We start from the raw sequence: 22684 nt of genomic DNA on the forward strand, positions 1-22684 counted from the left end.
GGGTGTCTGACGGTGAGAGGGTGTCTGACGGTGAGAGGGTGTCTGACGGTGAGAGGGTGTCTGACTGTGAGAGGGTGTCTGAGAGAGGGTGTCTGAAGGGACCTGACTGGTAGGGGGTGGTCTGATGTGAGGGAGCCTGAGTGAGGAAGTGGTCTGACTGAAGAAGCTCTCCTAGTGAGGGGTCATCTCTGCAGTCCTCCTGGACTGGTTGTAGCTACAATGTCTTGGGAGGGAGGGAGGGGAGAAACGGGTGCCTGTAGGAGGCCCACTTCCAGTACCCTTTTTCCTATCTGGTGTGTTAGTGATTGGAACCGGTTACGTTCCTCTTCCATTTTCTGTTGGAGGGCTTCCTAAGGCCCTCTGGCTGTTGTCTGCTGTGGATCTGCGCTGGTGGCCGACACACCTCGATGACGCGTGTGTGTTCTTGTCTCCTTGCCTTGCAGGCTGCCTGCTGTGCCCCGGGAGATCATGAAACGAGGCCGCCTTCCCAGCAGCAGTGAGGACTCCGACGACAATGGCAGTGAGTCCTGCTTTGTTCTCCGCCGGCCGGGCTGGGGCCAGCGTAACACTTGACTTCTTCATTCGTACTTTCAGAGGCCGAGGCCCTTTGCATGTCAGTGTGAGGCTGCAGGTGTGTGTGCAGACTCCCTGCCAGGGACTGCAGACAAGTCCCCAGGGTCACCATGGTGTCTGTGTTCCCTGTGCATGGAACTTGTGCTTCACAGGTGCTTCAAGCCAGGTCATGACTGATAGGCTGGGCCGGGTCCACGGGGAGATGGGGGGCTGCTGGTGACACCAAGTGTGTGAAGTGGGTGCTGCGTAGTCTGTGTCTCAGCAGTCTGGTCACCTCGTGTCTTCACAGCACAGCTGGAGCGAGCTGGCTTTTGTTGGTGCATGCCATGCGGTGTCCGTGGACGCTGCACATTGTGGATGTCACACTGCGGATGAAGGCCCACATGGTTTCAGTGGACGCCGTACGGTATTGGCAGACATCACGTGGTATCAGCGATGCCATGTGGTATTGGTGAATGCCACACGGTATTGGTAGATGTGACATGGTGTCGGTGGACATCACAGAGTTGGTGAACACCACAGGGTGTTGGTGACCATCATATGGTATTGGTGGACATCACGTGGGGCCAGTGGACCCACATAGTATAGGTGGGCGCCAAGGGGTTGGTGAACTGACACACTCAGATTACTGAGGGAAGGAAGAGCTTCTCTCATACAGTGGATGGAGATTTTGTGCCTGGCACAGTGCTGGAGCGTGCAGTTGTGCTCTTGTGTGTGGGGAGGGGCCTGGGGGATTTCAGCTTGGCCAGGTGTGATTGACAGCTTGGCAGCTGTGATTGAGGCCATGAGGACAGTTTCTCAGCTGTCTTTTGATGTGTTAGGTACATATTGACAGCCTGAAGAGGAAACTTGACGAAGAGAAGAAGGTTTTTAATTTCAGTTGCTTTAGTCTCTTAAGTTATCGACAGATTAAACGCTGTAGAGTAGCACGATGTTTGTGGTAAGTATCTGTCCTGACAGCTGCGGGAACCGTGGAAGGTGTTAGAGCAGTGCCAGGTGTGTGCAGGAAGCTGACCAGCCTAGCCCTGAGGAGAACAGGGAGCCTTCACTGTTGTTAGAGTAGAGGGAGGGAGGGAGGCAGGGGAGGGAGCAGGCCCCGAAGGGGTCTGACCACACCAGTGGGCTGATCCTAGGGCTTGTTTCCTCCAGTGTTCACTGTATTGGACGTTGGACGCCACAGGCACGGGCGGGGGGGGGGGTGTGTTCTCCACCTCGGATGGCAGTTTCCTGACTCTTCAGCAAAGGGCTCAGTAAATGCTTGCTGCTTGTTCAAGTGCACAGTTTAGTCCTCCAGAAATGCTTAGAAAAAGTCGTGCCTTTAGGTTTAGAATTAATCCTGAGATGGCTTTGTGAATGACCACAGCAAGGACTGAGCATCCTGTGTGTACGTCTGTGCATGGACACATCCGTTTGTCATCGTTGATGGGAGTGTGCTCACTGTGTTTGCTCTTATTTCCTCTGAGCAATACTGGAGCTAGAGATTCTTCTGGAATGTTCTCTCAAACATGAGCCTTTCTCTTTCGGGGCAGCATTTATTAGAATAGCATGTTCTAATCCGGTACGAGTACGAAACTGAATTTTAAGATTCCACTTAATTTTTAATGAATTTGGACGTGGAAGCCATGTGCAGCAGGTGATGCAGCCCAGCCCCTCCCAGCCTCACCCCAGGGGGGAGCCTGCAGGCCTCAGCCAGGCCAGGGTGTCAAACGACTGATGGAGGTGCAGCTCCAAGGCCAGAGTGCTGGCCGGCGGGTGTCCCCTCCGCCTGCACCCTCCCCGCAGCCCCTCCCCGGGGGCTGCCCCCCCCCAGCAGCTGGTTTTGACTGGAGCCACCTTTTGATGTTCCTGCTCCAAGAACAGTCACGCACGAGGTGCTAGGAGTTGAGGCTTCACACAGCCCTACAAGACCAAGTGCTTCATTTAGAAATGCATTTCTAGTCTGGTGTGGTAGCTCACACCTGTAATACCAGCACTCAGGAGGCTGAGTTTGAGGCCAGCAAAGGGCTTCATTCACACTCAACTTCAGAACAAACCGGTCTCCTCATTTCTGTGCAGAACTCTGGCTGGAAAGGAAGGGGAAAGAGAATGTCTGTGTCACATCTCAAAGGTGTGACTCCTGAAAACAAGTTTTTGGGGCCAGGCCATTTTCTTCCTCATACCTTGTTGCCGGCCTCTCTGAGGACTCTGGGTCCGGGGTTTGTGAACATTTCTAGGGTGCCAGGGGTTTGTCCTGGAGGGGGGTTAAAGCCCAGTTGTGCTCTGATCCTTTGCTGGTTGCGGAAGTGGGGCACAGGCCTTGTGTGGCGGTCCAGTACAGGCGTAGATGGGCTTTGTGGCTGCTGCATGTCCAGGCTCGGTAGTAACCAAGTGTGGAAAACCAGTAGTTTTCGTGAGGATCTTTAGGAATGCCGGCCTGTGTGTCCACACTGTGCAATGCCGGCTGTGTGTCCACGTGGTGCAATGCCGGCTGTGTGTCCACGCTGTGGAATGCCCACGCGGTGCAATGCCGGCTGTGTGTCCACGCGGTGCAATGCCGGCTGTGTGTCCACGCTGTGCAATGCCGGCTGTGTGTCCATCAACACTGTGCAATGCCGGCTGTGTGTCCACGCGGTGCAATGCCGGCTGTGTGTCCACGCGGCGCAATGCCGGCTGTGTGTCCACGCGGTGCAATGCCGGCTGTGTGTCCACGCTGTGCAATGCCGGCTGTGTGTCCATCAACACTGTGCAATGCCGGCTGTGTGTCCACGCTGTGCAATGCCGGCTGTGTGTCCACGCTGTGCAATGCCGGCTGTGTGTCCACCCTGTGCAATGCCGGCTGTGTGTCCACGCGGTGCAATGCCGGCTGTGTGTCCACGCGACGCGGTGCAATGCCGGCTGTGTGTCCACGCGGTGCAATGCCGGCTGTGTGTCCACCCTGTGCAATGCCGGCTGTGTGTCCACGCTGTGGAATGCCCCTTTCTCCACCGCTCCTCGCCGGCTGGCTTCTGACGCAGCCTCTCAGGTGTGCTTGTGTGTCCGGGGTCTTGTGGGGCCTTTCCCTTCTACTTGAGGTGGTCGCTGTGCCCTATGCCTTGTGTGTTTCAGACCGCTCTGGGCACTGGCCTCTCGGCCTGCAGTCCTGACAGAGTTTGAGCAAGGGTTCCCAGCCCCATTCAGAGCAAGTCCAAGTGGGGGACAGGGCGTTGCGGGGTCACGAGGTCTGGGGCTGGGCTGAGTGGCTTCCCAGTTCTGAGCGCTCTGCTTTATCTGCTGGCCTAGTGGGGGGGGGAGGTGTGTGGGGGCTTGTATGCCTGGTGCCACCCTTTTCCCAGCATCCCAGAGGCCCCCCCTTCAGGTGGATGGACTCTGTAGTTGCTGGCCTCTTGGGACTGGGTGACCCAGCTCCACTCAAGTTACATATCATGCCAGGGGTTGACCAAGGGAGCAAGCCTTTAATCCAGCCCAGGCTCCTCTGTCCTTTGGGCCTTGGCAGCTGTGGAACGGGTCTTCCAGCTGCCTTCAGTATTTCCCAAACCTAGAGCCATTTTATCTGCAATCCAAATGTGACTTCCTCTGGTTAAGAAAGAAGTATTACTGGTTGTTTGAGGCTAAACGGCTCTGATTTGCCTCTTCTTTGTATAAATATAAAAACGACATAATGCTTGGCAGTTTTCTGCCTGAATGAGGTTTTGGCTGTGGTCAGCTAGCCAAACGTAATGGCATTTTTGTTGATTGTTTTTTTACTGGGTGCCTTTCAGAGACCCAGAGGAACATGGGTTCTTTGGCTTGTGCAAAGAATGCTCGACCTGCGCAGGTTATCTGCAGCCCCCTGGAGTCGAGGGGCAGGCTCCGGTGCCTGGTTTTCAGGCCTCTGTGGGGAGAGGGTCTGGGGCCAGGCCTGCCAAGCAGCCTTAGTCCACTACTCATGTCCTCCACAGGGAGCTGAGTGGCTGGCGGGGGTCTTCGTCGCCTCTGCATCTGCTGTCTGCCGGGGCTTGTTACCCCGCTGCGTGTCTCTAGTGGGGCTAGAGAGTGGGCTCTGCTCTTGCTGCAGTGCGCTGTAATCTCCTCGCCCTCAGCTCCTGCGTGGACACTCAGGGCCCGGCTGGGGCTCACTCCCGGAGCGGGGGGGGGGGGCTGTGGCCCCAGTGCTGCATGGCGCGTACCCATGCTCCGGGGAAGGCTGGGAGGGCTGTGGCAGAGTGTGCTGTCTTGGGCTCGGGGACCATGTCCTCCACAGATTGCTCTTCTGTGGCTCTTGGGACTTGTGATGGAGGGATGATGGTGTGTCCTTGGTGGCAGGCCCCAGTTTACTTAATCTGCTGAGCTTCTTGGGCCAGTTCTCTGCACCCAGTGGTGAGTTGGACCAGGAGGTCAGGGGGCTGGAGTGGAGAGCGAGGGCAGGTGTCGGTCGGCCCCTGTTCAGACAGCGGCCAACCCAGGCGCTTTGTCTTAATAGCGACAGTGCTTTCTGTGGCTGAGAGCCGACACGGGCCACTTCCTTGCAGAGCAGCCGGCTGGCAGGCCTGTGTGTCCGCTCTGTGACATGTACGGCACCCTGCGGCAGGTGGGGTGGGTGGTGGCGTGAGTGTGGGTTCAGAGCCCGCTGTTGGGGGGCTTCTTCCACACGGCTGTTAGGTGTGAGGTGTATGCGTTCTCCTAATAGCTCCAAGGGGCTGTGGTGATGTCTGAACTACAGGACGAGAGGGCGGAGCTCGGAGTGTTGGACTTGCGTAACTGCAGTTCCCAAGGGGTCTGGCCCAGTGGAGCTGGGATAGTCAGAACAAGACTAGCAGGTTGTCAGTGTGGGATTGCTCCTGAGCAGTGCACATGCCCCGTGTTGGAAGCCACAGAAGCCTGCCTCTAGATCGGACTTCGGCAGTAATCTTACCTTGCGAGTGGCAATAAGGTGAGGTAGACATTATTGTCGATGTTCAGGACTGCCAGCATCTCTCCTGAGAGCAAAAGGAAGCAGTTTCACTTGTATATTCTTATCACTGGTACTTAAATATCAGCATCACAGAGACAAGTGCAGGACCAACCAAACCCGACCCTAGCGCAGAACTAGATGTAGTCTTAGCATCCGCTGGGCACAGACTTAGCCTACGTCAAGATATCATCTTTGCACACACTACATATAGTCTTGGCACACAACTGGAGATAGTCTTAGCACACAACCAGGTACAATCTTAACACACATTAGATGCTTGATGCTTTACTACAGCATAAATCAGTCTCTCAGACCAGAGTATTTCTGATTAACAATATGAAAATTATTTTTACTGTTACACTCTGACTGTGATAAGGACACACCACGTTGGGTGTTTCTTTGAAACAGGGTCTTTATAATAAAGCCCAGGGTGGCCTCCAACTTGGGCTTCTGCTTTTTAGCCTCCTAGGTACTGAGACTACACTGGAACACCAGTGATTTCTGTTTGGGAGTTGAGGGTGACGTGGACAGACGGTGCTAGAGTTGTGAGGACAAACGGCTGTAGTGGCTCTGAACGCGTTCCAGGAGGAGGCCTCTGGCCCTCCTTCCTCCTGTCTTTGAGGTAGAACGCCAGGATGCTCCTTGTGCCTGCCATTTTCATCCCTTGGCTCACAGGGATGGATCTCCTAAAAGCAAGACTACCTGACTCTCCCTGATGCCACTGTTAAAATTTTGTCTGCTCTTGAAAAATACATGTATTGGGAACTGTCTGTGGAAGAACATTGGCTGCACACCCGGTCCTGCATTCTGTGGCTCATGCCAGTCGCTCTTACATAGCAACGTGAGTTGGCAAGAAGACAGCGCCCAGCCTGCTGCTGACCAGGACGCTGGGCCGCGACTCTGAGCCCTGTCTCCTGTCCATTCCTCCCCGGGTTTGCGGCCATGCGTAGGTTTTGTATAAACCATCGGCGCATTGCGAGACCGAGTTTTCTTTGACTGTATGGTTAGTGCCTGTCTCCGTGGTGGTAGGCTTCTGTAGCTTTATGGAAGGATGGTTGACACACAGCAGCTGTGGGTGTCCAGTGTGGCTGGAGTGAAGGTGTGCGTCCCTTGGTCTGGAGAGTGGGTGTGGCACTGAAGCTGTGTGCACGCCCAGTGGGGGCGTGTTACTCGGCTCTTTTGGGACTTAATTCTGGAAGGCAGCATGGTGGGTTGGGATGGTAGAGGTCAGTGACGGTTGGGAGCTCGGCAGTAGTCTTGCCCCCGTGGTTATGTGGCTACTGAGGAGCAGCAAGCCGTGGTGGGTGGAGAGAAGGGAATTGGAAGTTCAGTCGATAGCTGGACCGTCCAGGGGAGAGCTGGGAGCGCTCACGGGTAGGCCTGGTACTCGGTCCAGTGTGTGAGAACTGCACAGGTTTTTGTCTAACTAACGGTTGATGTCTGTGTGGAGGCCAGCGTAGACGGGAGGGGAAGATGGAGGTCTAACAGACTTCCTGGGCGTGCTGGTACAGACGCCACGGGTTACAGGTGCACAGAAGAGAAGGGCCGGAGGGGAACCTTCAGGACAGAGGCCGGCCTCCAAGACCAGATGGCGTGGCTCTCAGTGCCAGCCTTCCTGGCACTCCAAAGGCCTGGATCCACGGGGAGAGTCGGTTGGAGGCACGGGGCATCCGGGGAGGGGAGGAGGCACACTCATGAGAAGCTAGAAGGGGCAATTATTATTTTTGTTGTTGTTGGTCATGGGGCTTGAACTCTGGGCCTGGGTGCTGTCCCTCCGCTCTTCAGTGCTCTACCACTTGAGCCAAGCACCACTTCCAGTTTTTGAGTGGTTCATTGGAGGTAAGAATCCCACAGACTTTCCTGCCTGGGCTGGCTTTGAACTTCGATCTTCAGATCTCAGAGTCCTGAGTAGCTAGGATGACAGGTGTGAGCCACCGGTGCCTGGCACAATTATTGTTTTAAACTCACGTGAAAGGGGTTGCTGAATTGTATGTCTTCTTAAAATTTTTGTTTTCGGTAAGGCCTTTGGGTAATGCTAGCGTTAGAAAGCTTACTGGGACCCGGCAAGACGTGCTCCATCTGTCCATGAGGAGTGTGCCCAGCAGTGCCGCTGCCGGCGGCAGGGCCTGTGCCATCTCCCTGTCGGTAGGCGGGAACTTGGGGAGCCTCAGGGTCTGCACAGTGCCACGCGGGCCCGCTGGGGTCCTAGGGAACTGGGACGCTTGTGCCTCTGCGGAGCCGCGGCTGGAAGAGGAGGGGATGAGCGCTGCCCTTGGGGTGTGGACCCTCCCAGCCTTTCATGGATCCCATTTTGACCTTTGTTTCCGTAGGCCTGTCCACTACTTGGTCCCAGAATTCTCGATCCCAGCACAGGAGAAGCTCCTGCTCCAAACACGAGGATCGCAAGCCTTCCGAGGTACCTAGTGGTCGCACATGTCCCGCGTGTGTGTGTCCATGTGTGTTGTGTGTGCATGTCGTATCTGCATGTCGTGTGTGCCTGTCATGTGTACCTATGTGCAGTGCCACATGCGCACGCACACACCAGATGTGTGCACGTCGTGTGCTACGCGTGTGTCACGTGTCATGTGTGTCACGTGTGTGCACATCACGCATGTGTGCACACACGTGCCTGCTGCCGACAAGTACAGCCTGTGGATGTCTTTAGGGCGGGGGTGATGCTTACGGACTCAGGTGTGGTTTCTGTCTGTCACGCAGTGTGCCACAAGTGTCAACTGTTCTTGTTAACTGTTCCCCCTCACCGGCTCCCAGCCCCTCCCCTGGCCAGAAGGTGAGCAGGCCGGCGGCTGGACAGTGGCTGCCAGCCTCAAGTTTCAGCCATGAGCTTGTGGCCTGTTTGGCCACAGACCAGTGCCATCCTGGGAGTTCGTCGTGGGCTCCATGCTTCAGGCTTTCCCTGCTCTTCCCTAGTTTGTTTCTTATCCCCCCTCTCCGGCGCGGCCAGCATTTTGTTGTTAATCTTGCCATCCGAGCTTGTTTTCTGTTCGCCTCTCACACCGCTTACCTGGCTGTGGTTGGGTATTCTGTCTGTGCCTTGTTCGGCTCCAAGCACTCACTTCAGAGTGGTTTGTTTGCCACCGTTTCTCAGCCGACAACCTGGGAGGGAGCTCACTGCAGGCCGACTCTGGCCTTGTGCTGCTTCTGGTGCAACGATGCTCTGCCTTATGACAGCACTGCACAGGAGGGCCTTCCCCGGCGCCGGCCAGGCAGGGGTGTGGGCTGAGGGCCTTCCCCGGCGCCGGCCAGGCAGGGGTGTGGGCTGAGGGCCTTCCCCGGCGCCGGCCAGGCAGGGGTGTGGGCTGAGGGCCTTCCTCGGGCACAGGCCAGGGCAGGGGTGTGGGCTGAGGGCCTTCCTCGGGCACAGGCCAGGGCAGGGGTGTGGGCTGAGGGCCTTCCTCGGGCACAGGCCAGGGCAGGGGTGTGGGCTGAGGGCCTTCCTCGGGCACAGGCCAGGGCAGGGGTGTCAGCCCAGCAGTGCCTGACCCAGAGCAGCGAGCTGGCTGTGAAGCTAGCCCCTGAGCAGTGTGTGTGCTTAGGGCACGGAGGCTGGGTTGGGGGCGGAGGTGTGGGTGACTCAGAGGGCGGCGACCAGGCCTTTTGTGCCTTTGACCTGTGGGGCCTGCTCTGCTTCTGTGGATCTGTGCAGCTCCTTTCAGTTCCTGTACCCAGGATGCCTTTCTGATCATCATACTTGGTGATTTCTGGTGACCGTGCTGTGCTGCCGTGTCCTGATACAGTGGGGTCCCTGCAGGCTGGGTGCCTTTCTGGAGCTCAGACTATGTCCTGCCGTAGTGCAGTGCTGCTTTGAGCCTAGTGTACCTGAGGCATCTCTGTGGAGATCAGAGCCCCGCCCAGTCTGGAGGGATGGTGCCTGTGCTCACATCGCTCATCTTGTCCTCCCAGTTTGGAGTCGGTTTGTGTGGAGTTTGCTCTGTGTAGGCCTGAGGGGCCCCTTGGGGTGAAGGATGCTGGGCTGTGCTGGGTTCAGGGCTCAGTCTCTGGGTGGTTCTGTGGAAGAACTAGGAGTGAGGATGGCAATACGGTTCTGGAAGGACGCTGTTGAAGATGACGGCCAGGGAGGGGAGAGCCTGTACTCGCACACTGATCGTAGGAGCCACCACCAGTGTGTGAGGCTCTGTGGGCAGCAGGCACGTGGTGTAGATTACGAAACATGGATGTGTAGACAGGTGCCAGGTGCTGAGCAGTGCGAGGGCGTGCCCCTGTCCTGTGTACCCAGAGGACTGCCTTCAGACACCAGACACAACTTTGGGCTGGGCTGATACCCAGGTCAGGCTTCCTTAGGTAGCTGAGGACATGAGTGGCCGAGAAGAAGGTGTGGGAGGAAACCAGCAGTGAGTTTCAGCCAGCAGCTCAGGCTGGCTTTCTGACGTGGATGCCGCTAGAGGCCGCCGTGGTTCTGGGAGGTGATGAGGAGTTGGAGAGGGGCATTGTGGGGCATCATTGGCCAGGTGGGGATATGTCCCCTCATCCAGCAGCAAGGGACTGTGCCAGAAGAGCTGCAGTGCGTGTATGCACACGTGCTTACGTGCACACACGTGTACACACGCACGCACGCGCACGGACACACACACACTTGCTTTCCCCAGTCCTTTCTGGGCAGGTATCTGAGAGGCCTCGTGTTGGCCCTACCTCTGCAGCACGGTGAAGCAAGGTTTCCTCTCCCTTGCGCTCAGCCCCACCACCCAAGGCAGCACTCGCCGTGAGGACGGCCCTGTAGGCCAGGCTTTGTCTGTGGTCGGTGCAGGTTTGTGTCTGACAGGAGTTAGGCGATTCTCCAAGAGCCTTCCCGGTGTGTGGAGGTTGGGCGTGCGCTGCCTGCCTGTGGAGAGGGAGCAGGGCTGGCCTTCTGGCCTGGGTGAGGGAACTGCTCCTTCCGTGTGGGCATGTGGCAGCTCCAGCTGCTGTGCGTGAGATGAAGCGTCGGCGTGCCCCTTTCCCTCCTTCAGGTGTTTAGAACAGACCTGATCACCGCCATGAAGCTGCATGACTCGTACCAGCTCAACCCGGATGAGTACTACGTGCTAGCAGACCCATGGAGACAGGAGTGGGAGAAGGGAGTCCAGGTGCCCGTGAGCCCAGGGACCATCCCTCAGCCTGTGGCCAGGTAGCGCCCTCCCCGCCCTGCCGGGGCTCCGTCCTGCACCAGGCACAAGGGAGGCTGGTCAGAGCCCTGCACACGGCAGGATTAGGAGTCGCCGTGGGGAGGGCGGGCGGGCGGGCGGGCGGGGGCCCCAGGACAGCCTGGGGAGAGCACTGGCTGATGCCTGTGGCTGCCTCTTCTCTTGAGTGACTGGAACGCAGAGGAGTCCGGCCTGGACGCGTTGTAGACGATGCTGCAGGAGCAGGCCCGTCTGGCTAGGGCTCCAGAGGAGGAGCTTGTGAGATACTGCCCTTTCTAGCTGTAGTTGTAGACGATGCTGCAGGAGCAGGCCCGTCTGGCTAGGGCTCCAGAGGAGGAGCTTGTGAGATACTGCCCTTTCTAGCTGTTAGGCACATTCTCCAGACCCACTGAGAAGTCTCTCCTCTGTCGGTGAGCGGGCCCCGGGCTCAGGTGATTCCCTGGGCCGTGCTGTGTGTCCTGGCGTACCTGCCCCGCCAGGTGGCTGCTCTGCTGCAGGTTGGCCCACTGCCGGCCTGGAGGAGAGGCCTCGCTCTCCGGCTTCCCCGCTGCATCGCTGAGGGGCCGGGCCACGGCCTGGACGTGGGCTCCTATTTCCATTGGAGGCCTTTGTTTTTCATCTAGTTAGGGTTTCCACTGACACTGGGGCTGTGTGTGAGCCTGAGAGAGGAGGAGGAGGAGGAGGAGGAGGAAGCTGCAGCTGGGTTTTCTGATGCACTTGTTGAGCGCCCTGTGTTCTGTTAATCAGGGTCCTGTCTGAAGAGACGTCCCTCATGTTCATTAGGCCGAAGAAGCACATCGTCTCCGCAGGCTCCGAGCCTCCAGCTCTGGGCTATGCTGACATCCGAACGCTGGCCGACAGTGTGTGCCGGTACGATCTCAACGACACGGATGCCGCGTGGCTGGAGCTGACCAATGAGGAGTTCAAGGAGATGGGTGAGGCTCGGCAGGGGCGGCTGTCGGGCACGCACGTGGGCAGGAGCGCGTGCCAGCCGCGGAGTGCACTCTGGCGGCTCCTCACGCTCGCTCGGCGTCTTCCCCGGCGTCCCGTGTCAGGCGTGCTCCTTGACCTGCTGCTGCGCCGCCAGGCTCCAGCACCCCCTCGCGGTCTCCTGCCACCTGTGTCCTCACTGCGAGCAGTGGCCACGGGAGCCTCCTGTCTGTGGGCCTCTGTGGTGCCGTCTCCACGTGCGCCCAGCCTGCTGCTCAGGGCCCCTGAGGGCTGCCACCGCCAGGCAGGGAGGCATGTCTGACCATGCAAGGGTTGTGCCGTGGTTTGGAGTAGGTAGCCACAGGGCTTTGGGGGCCCAGGCACTCTCGTCTGGCTGTGTGGAAGCTTACCTGCCGCTGGCCTGGCCGTTGACCACTGCCCCTTCTGGCTGTCCTCACCGAGGAGATTGCTTCCCTCAGCCTTTGCTTTCGGTGTTTACAGCCAGACCTTGCCTTGGGAGTGGCCTCTCCCTGTCTCACCGGTGGCTCCGGGGCCCAGCCGCGCCCTCGCCAGCCGCCTGGCTCCCTTGGTGCGAAGGCCTGTGCTGCCTGGGGATTCGGGGGCTCCGCAGGCCTGGAAGCAGGGTGGCAGTCCTGTGTACAGGGTGGACTGGGGGCCAGGGCCTCCAGCCACAGGAGGGAACTGCGGGGAAATGTGGGGCTCATCTCACCTGTGTTCTCTACGTTGTTGAAAGTGTGAGAAGTTAATTTGATAGTTTTAGAATTTATGGTAAGTGCAGCCTGCAGTCATTTCCTTTGCCGTTTCTGCAGCATTTGTATCCTTGAGTGGTTTTTTAACCAGCTTTTTAACTGCACAGATACTTTCATTGTAAGGAGTTTAGAGAATGTGCAAATAGAAGATGGGCCTGCCCCCTACCCTAGCCAAGACCATGCCTCTTGCAGAAGTGTGGTTTACAACTGCACTGTCTGCCACTCTGCAGTCTCCCGTGTTTGTCTTCCATGTATCCGAATAATTATGCATTCTTGTGGGTGGAACTCAGAGGAGAGGCTGGCCAGGAAGTCTGCTTTCAGGGCACAGTGGTAAAGGAGAATTCCAAAACAAATAGTCAAACCCCATAATACGTTGTGGTCACAGTTTTGAAACTTAACATGTTAGCTGTTAGGTGCAGTAAGTATAATGAAACGGCTTATTTCACAGTCTCGGTATTTGATATTCTTGGTCCTTCTGAGATTTATGTATGCTTTCCTGTGTGCAGCCAGAATGGGAATGGTTTCGTGAGAGACTTCCCCGTGGAAGGCATTCATAGAAGGTGTTGTGCTTTCCTTATCGGTTCTGAACTGTTGAGGTGCACCAATAGGGCTTACTGACATGGATCTTTCCCTTCAGGAATGCCTGAGCTAGATGAGGTCACCATGGAGCGGGTCCTGGAAGAGTTTGAGCAGCGATGCTACGACAACATGAACCATGCCATCGAGACGGAGGAAGGGCTGGGGATTGAGTACGACGAGGACGTGGTGTGTGACGTCTGCCAGTCCCCCGACGGCGAGGACGGCAACGAGATGGTGTTCTGTGACAAGTGCAACATCTGTGTGCACCAGGTGGGGCGGCCGGGCGGCGGGGGCCCAGGCGGGCGGGGGGTGTGCGGGGAGCAGGGCTCCACCTCCTGAGACGGCACACCCAGGAACGCCAAACAGGGCTAGCTGCTTCCTTAGCAGACTGTGTGGCTTTTGTTAAGCAACTAGAGTGGGCTTTTTGTTGAAGAGGGAGGTTTGAGAACGGGGCTGTAGGGCAGACCCTCTCATTGGCCAGAAAACCTCCGCCCAGCACCACTTCCTTTGCCTTTCTGCTCCAGTGTCCCAGGTGGCTTCTTGTCCTTGGAGCCCACCTTCTTCTCTCAGTCCCATGGACCTGTCGTCCATCCTGTCAGTCCTCAGAGCCATGGTCCATCCTGTCAGTCCTCAGAGCCATGGTCCATCCTGTCAGTCCTCAGAGCCCATGGTCCATCCCCTCAGTCCTCAGAGCCCATGGTCCATCCTCTCAGTCCTCAGAGCCCATGGTCCGTCCCCTCAGTCCTCAGAGCCCATGGTCCATCCTGTCAGTCCTCAGAGCCCATGGTCCGTCCTGTCAATCCTCAGAGCCCATGGTCCGTCCCGTCAGTCCTCAGAGCCCATGGTCCGTCCCCTCAGTCCTCAGAGCCCATGGTCCATCCTGTCAGTCCTCAGAGCCCATGGTCCGTCCCCTCAGTCCTCAGAGCCCATGGTCCGTCCTGTCAGTCCTCAGACCCCATGGTCCATCCCCTCAGTCCTCAGAGCCCATGGTCCATCCCGTCAGTCCTCAGAGCCCATGGTCCGTCCCGTCAGTCCTCAGAGCCCATGGTCCGTCCCGTCAGTCCTCAGAGCCAATGGTCCGTCCCGTCAGTCCTCAGAGCCCATGGTCCGTCCCGTCAGTCCTCAGAGCCCATGGTCCGTCCCCTCAGTCCTCAGAGCCCATGGTCCGTCCCCTCAGTCCTCAGTGCACCCGGCTGGCTGCTGTCTTCATTGTGTGTGGTGGCTGGGGGCTCTGTGGTTGGCTCACTCCAGTGTTCCTGTGGTGGCATCAGCTGGATTTCAGGGCTTTGCTAGGGTACTTCCCCATCTCACGTCAGGCTCTTGCATTTTCAGGGACTGTAGATAAGGTCGTGTTAGGCTTCTGCTTAGCTTTTGGGAGGGGCAGAACAGATGAATATATAAAGCAGAGGAGAGCCGCCTCTCTCCCTCCCTCTTCCTGCCGTCTTTCCTACAGCACTGGTTTGAATTCAGGGCTTGGTCTACACTGCGTCGTGTGGATCCCAGCCCCCTTGCTGGCTTTAGGTATTTTTGGAGAGGGCCTCATGCCTTTTCCCCCGGGGCTGCCTTGGACTGTGGTCTCTCCCTCTGTCTGACTCAGAACCGAGATCATCGCCAGGAGCCCCGGTGCTTTGGCTTGTTTGTTCAGATAGGCCCTCACACGCCTTCGTCTAGGCTGGCCTGGAGTGTTGGCGCAGACTGGGTGGGATGTGGGGTTTCAGAGGCAGTCTGGAAGCTCCCCCCATGGATCTGTCGGGGCTGACGTCACAGAGGAGGCTCAAGCCTCTCCTCCATTTGCCACCACGGCTCAGCAGAGTCTGGTCTTGTTCTGAATGTCTTGGGAAGCTCATCCATTTGTCTGCGTTTCCTTGGGCAGTGAATTCCTCGGGTGTCAGCCGTGATCATGGGCCTGGTGGCCACCATTGCTGCTTTTGGCTGCTGGTACTTGTAACCTGTGGAGGACTTTCCACACTTCCTTTACTTGTCTGCTTGGAAACTTAAGAACTCTGTTCTAGAAACTTGTCACTGCCATCAAGGCTAGTGGGCTCAGTTTCAGATGCTTTTTTTCTGATCTCTGTGTTTAGTATATTTTTCTCTTGTGACCTCTTCTTGGTTTGTCTTTAAGCCATACGTACTAGCTTAGACCTGCTTCTCATTTTGTGTTTACCCAGTCGGAACCGTCAGTGTTGTTAGCCCCAGTCCTGTCTGTGGCACCTGTTCTGGGCGCTGGCGTGGCGGGTGCAGCCGAGCAGCCTTTGCGTGCGGGTCCCGTGTGGGGGTCGGTGTTTAAGACGCCGTCTGTGGCACCTGTTCTGGGCGCTGGCGTGGCGGGTGCAGCCGAGCAGCCTTTGCGTGCGGGTCCCGTGTGGGGGTCGGTGTTCTTAAGACGCCGTCTGAGGAGGTAGCGTTGTGTTGCCAGGACTCCCGACTCCCTGAAGTCCTGTGCACCTCATTTTTATCAGTTTGGCTTTTAAAGCTCTCTGGGCCTCTGGTACCGTTGGGGTAACTTACTCAAATTTGCCTTTTTACTCCTTGAGCCGTCATGATTACATTAGCTGTGAAACCTTGGTTTCTGCAGTGTGCTGTCTCGGGTGGTGTTGCCATCTCGTGCGAGGCTTTGTTTTAAATACTCTCCTTGGGTCTTGTTCTTCCGCGTCTGTTTGCTCCTCTCGCTGCCCTGTGTGTGGCCGTGCCTTGCTGCCCTGTGCCCCCCGCTTTCTGTGAGGCGAGGGTAGGGGTCCCCCTGCGGCCCTGCCACGTTGGAGAGCCTGGCGTAGGTACAGGGCTGTGCGGCTGTCCCGCAGGGGTCTGCACAGCGCATCATGTCTCAGCCCAGAAGCCTTTCGCCTTTGCTGGGGTCGCAGCCCAGGGTTGGGATCTCAGCGTTGGTGGGACCTCTGTGTGTGCATTTGGAGAGGAAACGTGTTTCTCTTTGTCTCCTTTGCCTTGTGCTGTGGCTTTGTCCAGGCCTGCTATGGAATCCTCAAGGTGCCAGAGGGCAGTTGGCTGTGCCGGACCTGCGCCCTGGGTGTGCAGCCGAAATGTCTGCTGTGTCCCAAGAAGGGGGGCGCCATGAAGCCCACCCGCAGCGGAACCAAGTGGGTCCATGTCAGCTGCGCCCTGTGGATCCCAGAGGTACGTGACTCCCGCACACCCTCCCGGACGGGGCAGGGCGCGGGGCCTGACGGCCCGGGATCCTTCCCAGTCGCTGCCGGCTTGGCCTCCGCCATGTTGTCCTGGGGTGGGGACGTGGGAACTGTGTTAGGGTCAGGTTGCTCCGTCCGCGCAGGGACGGCCTGGCCTGCTGGTCCTTCCCCGATGGTGCCACACACCGGGCCACACTTCTGCAGGTTGTAGCTGTTGAAAACTCTTACTCAGCCGCAACCTTTTTAACTGCAGGGTTTGTTTTGTCTATTTCCTGTCCCACACCTTGACTAATTTAATTGGCTGTGTCACTGAGAAGATCATGTGTGGCTCAGACTGCCTGGCCTTGCAGAGGGCAGACAGTGCGGGATCCTGTGTTTGCGGTCAGCCCGTCTGCTGGGTTTGGGGGATGGAAGGCAGAGATGATGTTTTATCTCGCTGTGGGATTTCTTCTTTGCATCATTCTTCTTTTCATTCTGGTGGAATGAGCTAGTATGTTTACTGGGAAATGGATAAGAAATGGCTTTTGTATTTGCTCACTCCAAACTGAAAGTCTATGTAGGACTTTAAGGTGATTTTTTGTCCTGACCAAACTGTTACTGGTTCAGAGGAAGACTGCGCTATCCACCGCCAGGGCCTTTGCCACCACATTCTTCAGTAGGAAGGGAAGAGGTAGCCGTCTGCAGGAGTCAGCCAGGCAAGGCTGTGTGTGAGCGAGGGCAGCGCCCGGGGCTGCCCTCAGAGTGACAGGTCTTGAACTCCGTTCTGCTTCTGATGGCTGGGTGTTCGCCCTTGCTGTTGGCCTGCAGGTGAGCATTGGCAGCCCGGAGAAGATGGAGCCCATCACCAAGGTGTCTCACATCCCCAGCAGCCGCTGGGCACTGGTGTGCAGTCTCTGCAACGAGAAGTTTGGGGCCTCCATTCAGGTAAGCTGCTCAGCAGGTTTGGCTGCCAGGCCAAACGGGAGGGAGCATGGGGCCGGCCCAGGTGCCTGGGGTTAGCTGATGGTCCAATGTCCCTGGACCCAGAGCTGTTACCCGCAAGTTCCTTGCTTTCTGTTCTGTCCCAGGCCTCCTGCTAGGCCCGGGCCACAGCTCTGTCCCCAGGCAGACATGAAGACCTGGGTGTGCAAGTTGCTCTAGGAAGAGGTGGCCTGCTCTGAACACAGCCTAGACATTGGATTTTTTTTCCTGATCCTGGAGTCTGAATTCAGGGCCTGGGCGCTGCCCCTGAACTTCTTTGTGCTAAAGGCTGGCACTCTACCACTTAGCCACAGAACTACTTCTGGCTTTTTCTGAGTAGTTTTTTGTTTTCGTTTTTGTTTTTTTGGGTCCGGTCGTGGGCCTGAACTCTGGGCCTGGGTGCTGCCCCTCAGCTCTTCAGCTCAAGGCTAGCGCTCTACCACTTGAGCCACCTTCCCAGCCCTGAGTAGTTTTTTGACATAAGAGTTCTCTTGGACTTTCCTGCCCAGGCTGGCTTTGAACTGCAGTCCTCAGATTCAGCCTCCTGAGTAGCTGGGATTACAGGCGTGAGCACCAGCGCCTGTACATTTGATTTATGGCACTGGCTCACCTGCAAGCGAATGTGTCAGATGCGCTGATGCAGGCAGGTGTGACGGTCCTGAGTCCAGTGAAGGGGGGAAGCACAGCATGCTGTTTCCTCTTGTCGTCTGACGGCGTCAGTGCGTCGCTTTCTGGGCCTTGCGTCCCAAGGTCTAGATGGCCCGGGGCCTACGGCGGCGGCGGCTCTGTAGCAGAGGTGCTCAGCACGGACAGCGCGTGCGTGTGGTCCTGATTCCCCAAGATGCCCAGCCACGTGTGTTACCTGCCCCTCCTCCCCTGCTTGCCGTCAGGCGTGCCACCCCTCGAGCCAGGCCCCTTGTTCCCATTCACGACTTTGTGGTCAGGGTCCCAGCTTGCGCCTGTGCTGGCCTCCATGGGCTCTGCTCGGCTTTCTGCAGTTTGGGTCACGGGGGCGCCGCCACACCAACTTCTTTCAATGGCTGAGCTGTGGGGCCAGCCCCAGACCACGATCCTCCTGACCTCAGCCTCCTAGGTAGCAAGGGTTAGAGGCGTGAGCCACTGTGTCCAGTTTTCTCTCTCTACCTCCCTCCTCCTTCTCCTTTTTCCTCCTTCCTAACAACCCCAGAGATCTCCTGGTGTTGGAGGGTCTGAAACCTTCGCAGAAATATCCAGAGGCTTGGGGACTTGGGTGTCAGGAGAATCTGTTATGAACTAAAATTACCAGTACCTCTGCCTGAGAGCGGGTTGGGCAACGGAGAATGGGAGAGAGACTTAGACACTGTGTTACTTGGGGACAAGCCACCACCCTCTGGTGAGCTGGCGGCGGGCGGAGCCGCTTCTCTGAGGGCTCTGGCCAGTCCACCTTCTCTTGCCATCGATGGACTCACGTTCCCAGAACGTGTGTTTGAAGGAGAAGCGATGGGAGGAGCACTGATGACATTCTGTGTCTTCCTAGAGTCGTTTTGTCAGTTCCTGTCTGCACGTCTGCAGCTGGGTGGCTGTGCTTCCATCTGTCTGTCTGTCTGCAGCTGGGGGCTCTGCTTCCATCTGTCTGTCTGCAGCTGGGTAGCTGTGCTTCCATCTGTCTGTCTTTCTGCAGCTGGGGGGCTGTGCTTCCATCTGTCTGTCTGTCTGTCTGCAGCTGGGTGGCTGTGCTTCCATCTGTCTGTCTGTCTTTCTGCAGCTGGGGGGCTGTGCTTCCATCTGTCTATCTGCAGCTGGGGGGCTGTGCTTCCATCTGTCTGTCTGTCTTTCTGCAGCTGGGGGGCTGTGCTTCCATCTGTCTGTCTATCTGCAGCTGGGGGGCTGTGCTTCCATCTGTCTGTCTGTCTGCAGCTGGGGGGCTGTGCTTCCATCTGTCTGTCTGTCTGCAGCTGGGGGGCTCTGCTTCCGTCTGTCTGTCTGTCTGTCTGTCTGTCTGCAGCTGGGGGGCTGTGCTTCCATCTGTCTGTCTGTCTGCAGCTGGGGGGCTGTGCGTCCATCTGTCTGTCTGCAGCTGAGGGGCTGTGCGTCCATCTGTCTGCTGAACAGGAAAGCCCAGGGGCCACCAGCGCAGGGCTGCTGCAGCTCCTTTCTCTTGATGGTTAGCACACTTGCATTAGTGCAGCTCAAAGCCAGGCACAGATGGGCTCCAGCTAGCGCCAGCTTCCACTCCGGTGGCTGCGGCTGTGCTGAGCAGGGCCTGGCCAGGTGTGTCAGTGTTGTGTGCTGAGCGGGGCCTGGCCAGGTGTGTCAGTGTTGTGTGCTGGGCAGGCGTGTCAGTGTTGTGTGCTGGACAGGTGTGTCAGTGTTGTGTGCTGGGCAGGGCCTGGGCAGGTGTGTCAGTGTTGTGTGCTGGACAGGTGCGTCAGTGTTGTGTGCTGGACAGGTGTGTCAGTGTTGTGTGCTGGGCAGGGCCTGGGCAGGTGTGTCAGTGTTGTGTGCTGGGCAGGTGTGTCAGTGTTGTGTGCTGAGCAGGGCCTGGGCAGGTGAGTGTGTTCTTCCACCGATGGTGCCTCACCCGCTTGAAGCTGTTGTTAGTTGTGGGTTGCACAGCAGGTATTTCTCCAGGTTCTCTGGGCTGAGTGCTAAAAGCAGAATGAAGGGCTAGGATTTCAGTGTCTGACACAGAAGGACAGGGGCAGGCAGTGTCCCGTGTCCCACGGCTCTGGGTTTGGGGTGCCGAGTGGGCTCCCTCTCTGCAGCCTTCCCGGGCTAGGTGCTTGTGCTCAGCCGGGTTGGGTCGAGTCACCTCACGCTGGCTGGACAGGGCTGCTGCACTGGGGCACCTGGCAGCCCTGCCCAGGCAGAGGGGCGGCGCTGGGCGCACAGCTCCCTGAGCCCGGGCTGACTCCTGGCTGTCTCTGCCCTGACCTCCCTGGCCCCAGTGCCCCCGCCTCCTCCTCACCCCTGGGGCTGTGTCCTCTCCCTCTCCCCCTCCCCCTCCCCCCATGCCACTCTCTCTCTCTCTCTCTCTCTCTCTCTCGCTCTCTCGCTGCCGCTCTTCTCTCTTCCTCTCCCTTCTGAACCGTCTCTACTACTAACATGCACTGCATAAAGCGTCCGTCCACACAATGTACTTCTGATCAACTTCGCTCCATTACTTTCCCATTCTCCCCCCTTTTCAACAAACTGAGGCTGGGATGTTGTTTTTGTGGTGAGGATGGGTTTCTTTGAGCCCTGCCACCCTTTCCCTGTGAGGGAGGGAATGTTTGCCATCCTCAGCCACGGTCCCTGGGGCCACCCATGTTCATGGCCCGTGAGGACCCCTGGCTGGCACATACCTGTCCGTAGAAGATGCTTGAGGTTTGTCATAAAACCCAAAGCCAAAGTGTACGAAGTACAAGGCGATGTGGAGCGTGCTGAGCCCCCGGCCGGCTGTCAGCTCTGGGTGTGAAGGCGGCCAGGCGGGCCTGACGATCCTCAGGGCCATCCGCAAAAACGCCGGTCTGGAGACGTGGCTCAAGTGCAGAGTGCAGCTGAGCGAGCAAGCTGAGCAGGCATGGGGTCCTGCCTGAACTCAGGGCCTGGGTGCTGTCCCTCAGCTCTTCAGCTCAGGACTCGAACCCGGGGCCTCAGGCATGCAAGGCAATCGCTCTACCACTGAGCCACCTTCCCAGCCCCAGGTCCTGAGTTTATACTTGAGTTGTTTCAAGCTACTGGTGGTTTTTGTGGTTAGGAAGCCTCCACATGCAGAGTTCCCTTTTCTCCAGGCTCTGCTTCCCTGAAAGCCTGCCAGGGTTCACTTGGCTGCCACTGTGCACGCATGGGTGCCGGAGTGTGACGTGTGATGGTGTGACGTGTATGGACATGCGTGGTGTCAGGTGTGACAGCGTGTGATGTGTGACGTGCGTGCACATGCGTGGTGTCAGGTGTGATGTGTGACATGCACGTGTGGTGTCAGGTGTGACAGTGTGTGATGTGACGTGCGTGCACATGCGTGGTGTCAGGTGTGACAGTGTGATGTGTGACGTGCACATGCGTGGTGTCAGGTGTGACAGTGGGATGGTATGACGTGCGTGTACATGCGTGGTGTCAGGTGTGATGTGTGACGTGCACGTGTGGTGTCAGGTGTGACAGTGGGATGTGTGACTTGCGTGTACATGCGTGGTGTCAGGTGTGATGTGTGACATGCACGTGTGGTGTCAGGTGTGACAGTGGGATGTGTGACGTGCGTGCACATGCGTGGTGTCAGGTGTGACAGTGGGATGTGTGACATGCACGTGTGGTGTCAGGTGTGACAGCGTGTGATGTGACGTGCGTGCACATGCGTGGTGTCAGGTGTGACAGTGGGATGTGTGACGTGCACGTGTGGTGTCAGGTGTGACAGTGGGATGGTATGACGTGCGTGCACATGCGTGGTGTCAGGTGTGATGTGTGCGTGTGGGGTACCCCGGGGTGTGGCCTGTGTGTAGGTGCGTGCCTTTGCTGTGGTCGCTCCGTAAGTCTCTCCTCTGCACGCTCTCTGCAGTGCTCGGTGAAGAACTGCCGCACGGCCTTCCACGTCACCTGCGCCTTTGACCGCGGCCTGGACATGAAGACCATCCTGGCAGACAACGATGAAGTCAAATTCAAGTCCTACTGCCCGAAGCACAGCTCGCACCGGAAGCCCGAGGAGAGCCTTGGGGAGGGGCCCACGGAGAACGGGGCTCCCCGGAGCCCCCTGGAGGCCCTCACCGGCCCTGGGCAGCAGCGTGACGAAGCCCACCGCACCAGCGTCCGCAAGCAGAAGCTGCAGCAGCTGGAGGACGAGTTCTACACCTTCGTCAACCTGCTGGACGTGGCCAGGGCCCTGAGGCTGCCGGAGGCGGTGGTGGATTTCCTGTACCAGTACTGGAAGCTGAAGAGGAAGGTCAATTTCAACAAGCCCCTCATCACCCCAAAGAAAGACGAGGAGGACAATCTGGCCAAGCGCGAGCAGGACGTCTTGTTTAGGAGGCTGCAGCTGTTCACGCACCTGCGGCAGGACCTGGAGCGGGTAATGATCGACTCCAACACCCTGTAGTGGCCTAGCGACGAGGATGCAGAGGCCGGGCTCGCCAGAGCAAGAGGTGATAGCCAGTCCTCACGGTGACCTGTGCGCACCACGCACCAGGTCCTGCGGTCTAGTGCGGTGGCGGGCCGGCCGCTCCCTGCGCTGCTGCGCCGCCGCCGCCGCCACCGCCGCTCTGGCGGGCTTCTCTGTGATTCTTAGACACTCTCCCTTCACCTTTACTGTTGGCAAGATCAGAGGGCATTCCTTTCTTTACCCTCTTTTTCCAGAGGGGACTGAACCCCAGGAAAATGACCAAGGGTTGACTCAGAATGTTTACAGACTAACTTTGACAACTAGGACGGGTTTCACTTGTGAGTGGGGGGCAGGAATAGGGAAATGACTTGTGCAGCCGGGGAGAGGCCTGCAAGGGGCGCAAGGCTCTGCTCCCCGCCTCGGCCTCAGCACCACTGTGAGCGGAGCAGGCTGAGGGCGCCGACCGTGTGCATGTTTGTGAAGACACTCCTGACAGGCTGCCGCGTCCTCACAGGGGCTGCATTCTTGCTGTGTGTGCACGGTGTGTGTATATACACATGGTGTGTGATGTGAGTACAGTGTGTGTTCAGTGTGTACGTACAGTATGTATGCAG

The 22684-nt window shown here is 57.7% G+C and overlaps 1 protein-coding gene across 1 annotated transcript in view; it reads left to right on the plus strand.

The window, feature by feature from the left end:
* Jade1 (jade family PHD finger 1) overlaps positions 1-22684 on the plus strand; it is a 52731-nt gene that overhangs the window by 13972 nt on the left and 16075 nt on the right. Inside the window, exons 2-9 of the mRNA XM_013034881.1 lie at positions 444-520; positions 7813-7898; positions 10468-10625; positions 11389-11576; positions 12979-13190; positions 15885-16052; positions 16871-16987; positions 21534-22040. Coding sequence (XP_012890335.1) covers positions 469-520; positions 7813-7898; positions 10468-10625; positions 11389-11576; positions 12979-13190; positions 15885-16052; positions 16871-16987; positions 21534-22040 — 1488 coding nt within the window. The 5' untranslated portion in view covers positions 444-468. The remainder of the gene's footprint in view (positions 1-443; positions 521-7812; positions 7899-10467; positions 10626-11388; positions 11577-12978; positions 13191-15884; positions 16053-16870; positions 16988-21533; positions 22041-22684) is intronic.

This window comes from Dipodomys ordii, unplaced genomic scaffold, assembly GCF_000151885.1.
Source record: "Dipodomys ordii isolate 6190 unplaced genomic scaffold, Dord_2.0 Scaffold198, whole genome shotgun sequence".
Lineage (NCBI taxonomy): Eukaryota > Metazoa > Chordata > Mammalia > Rodentia > Heteromyidae > Dipodomys > Dipodomys ordii.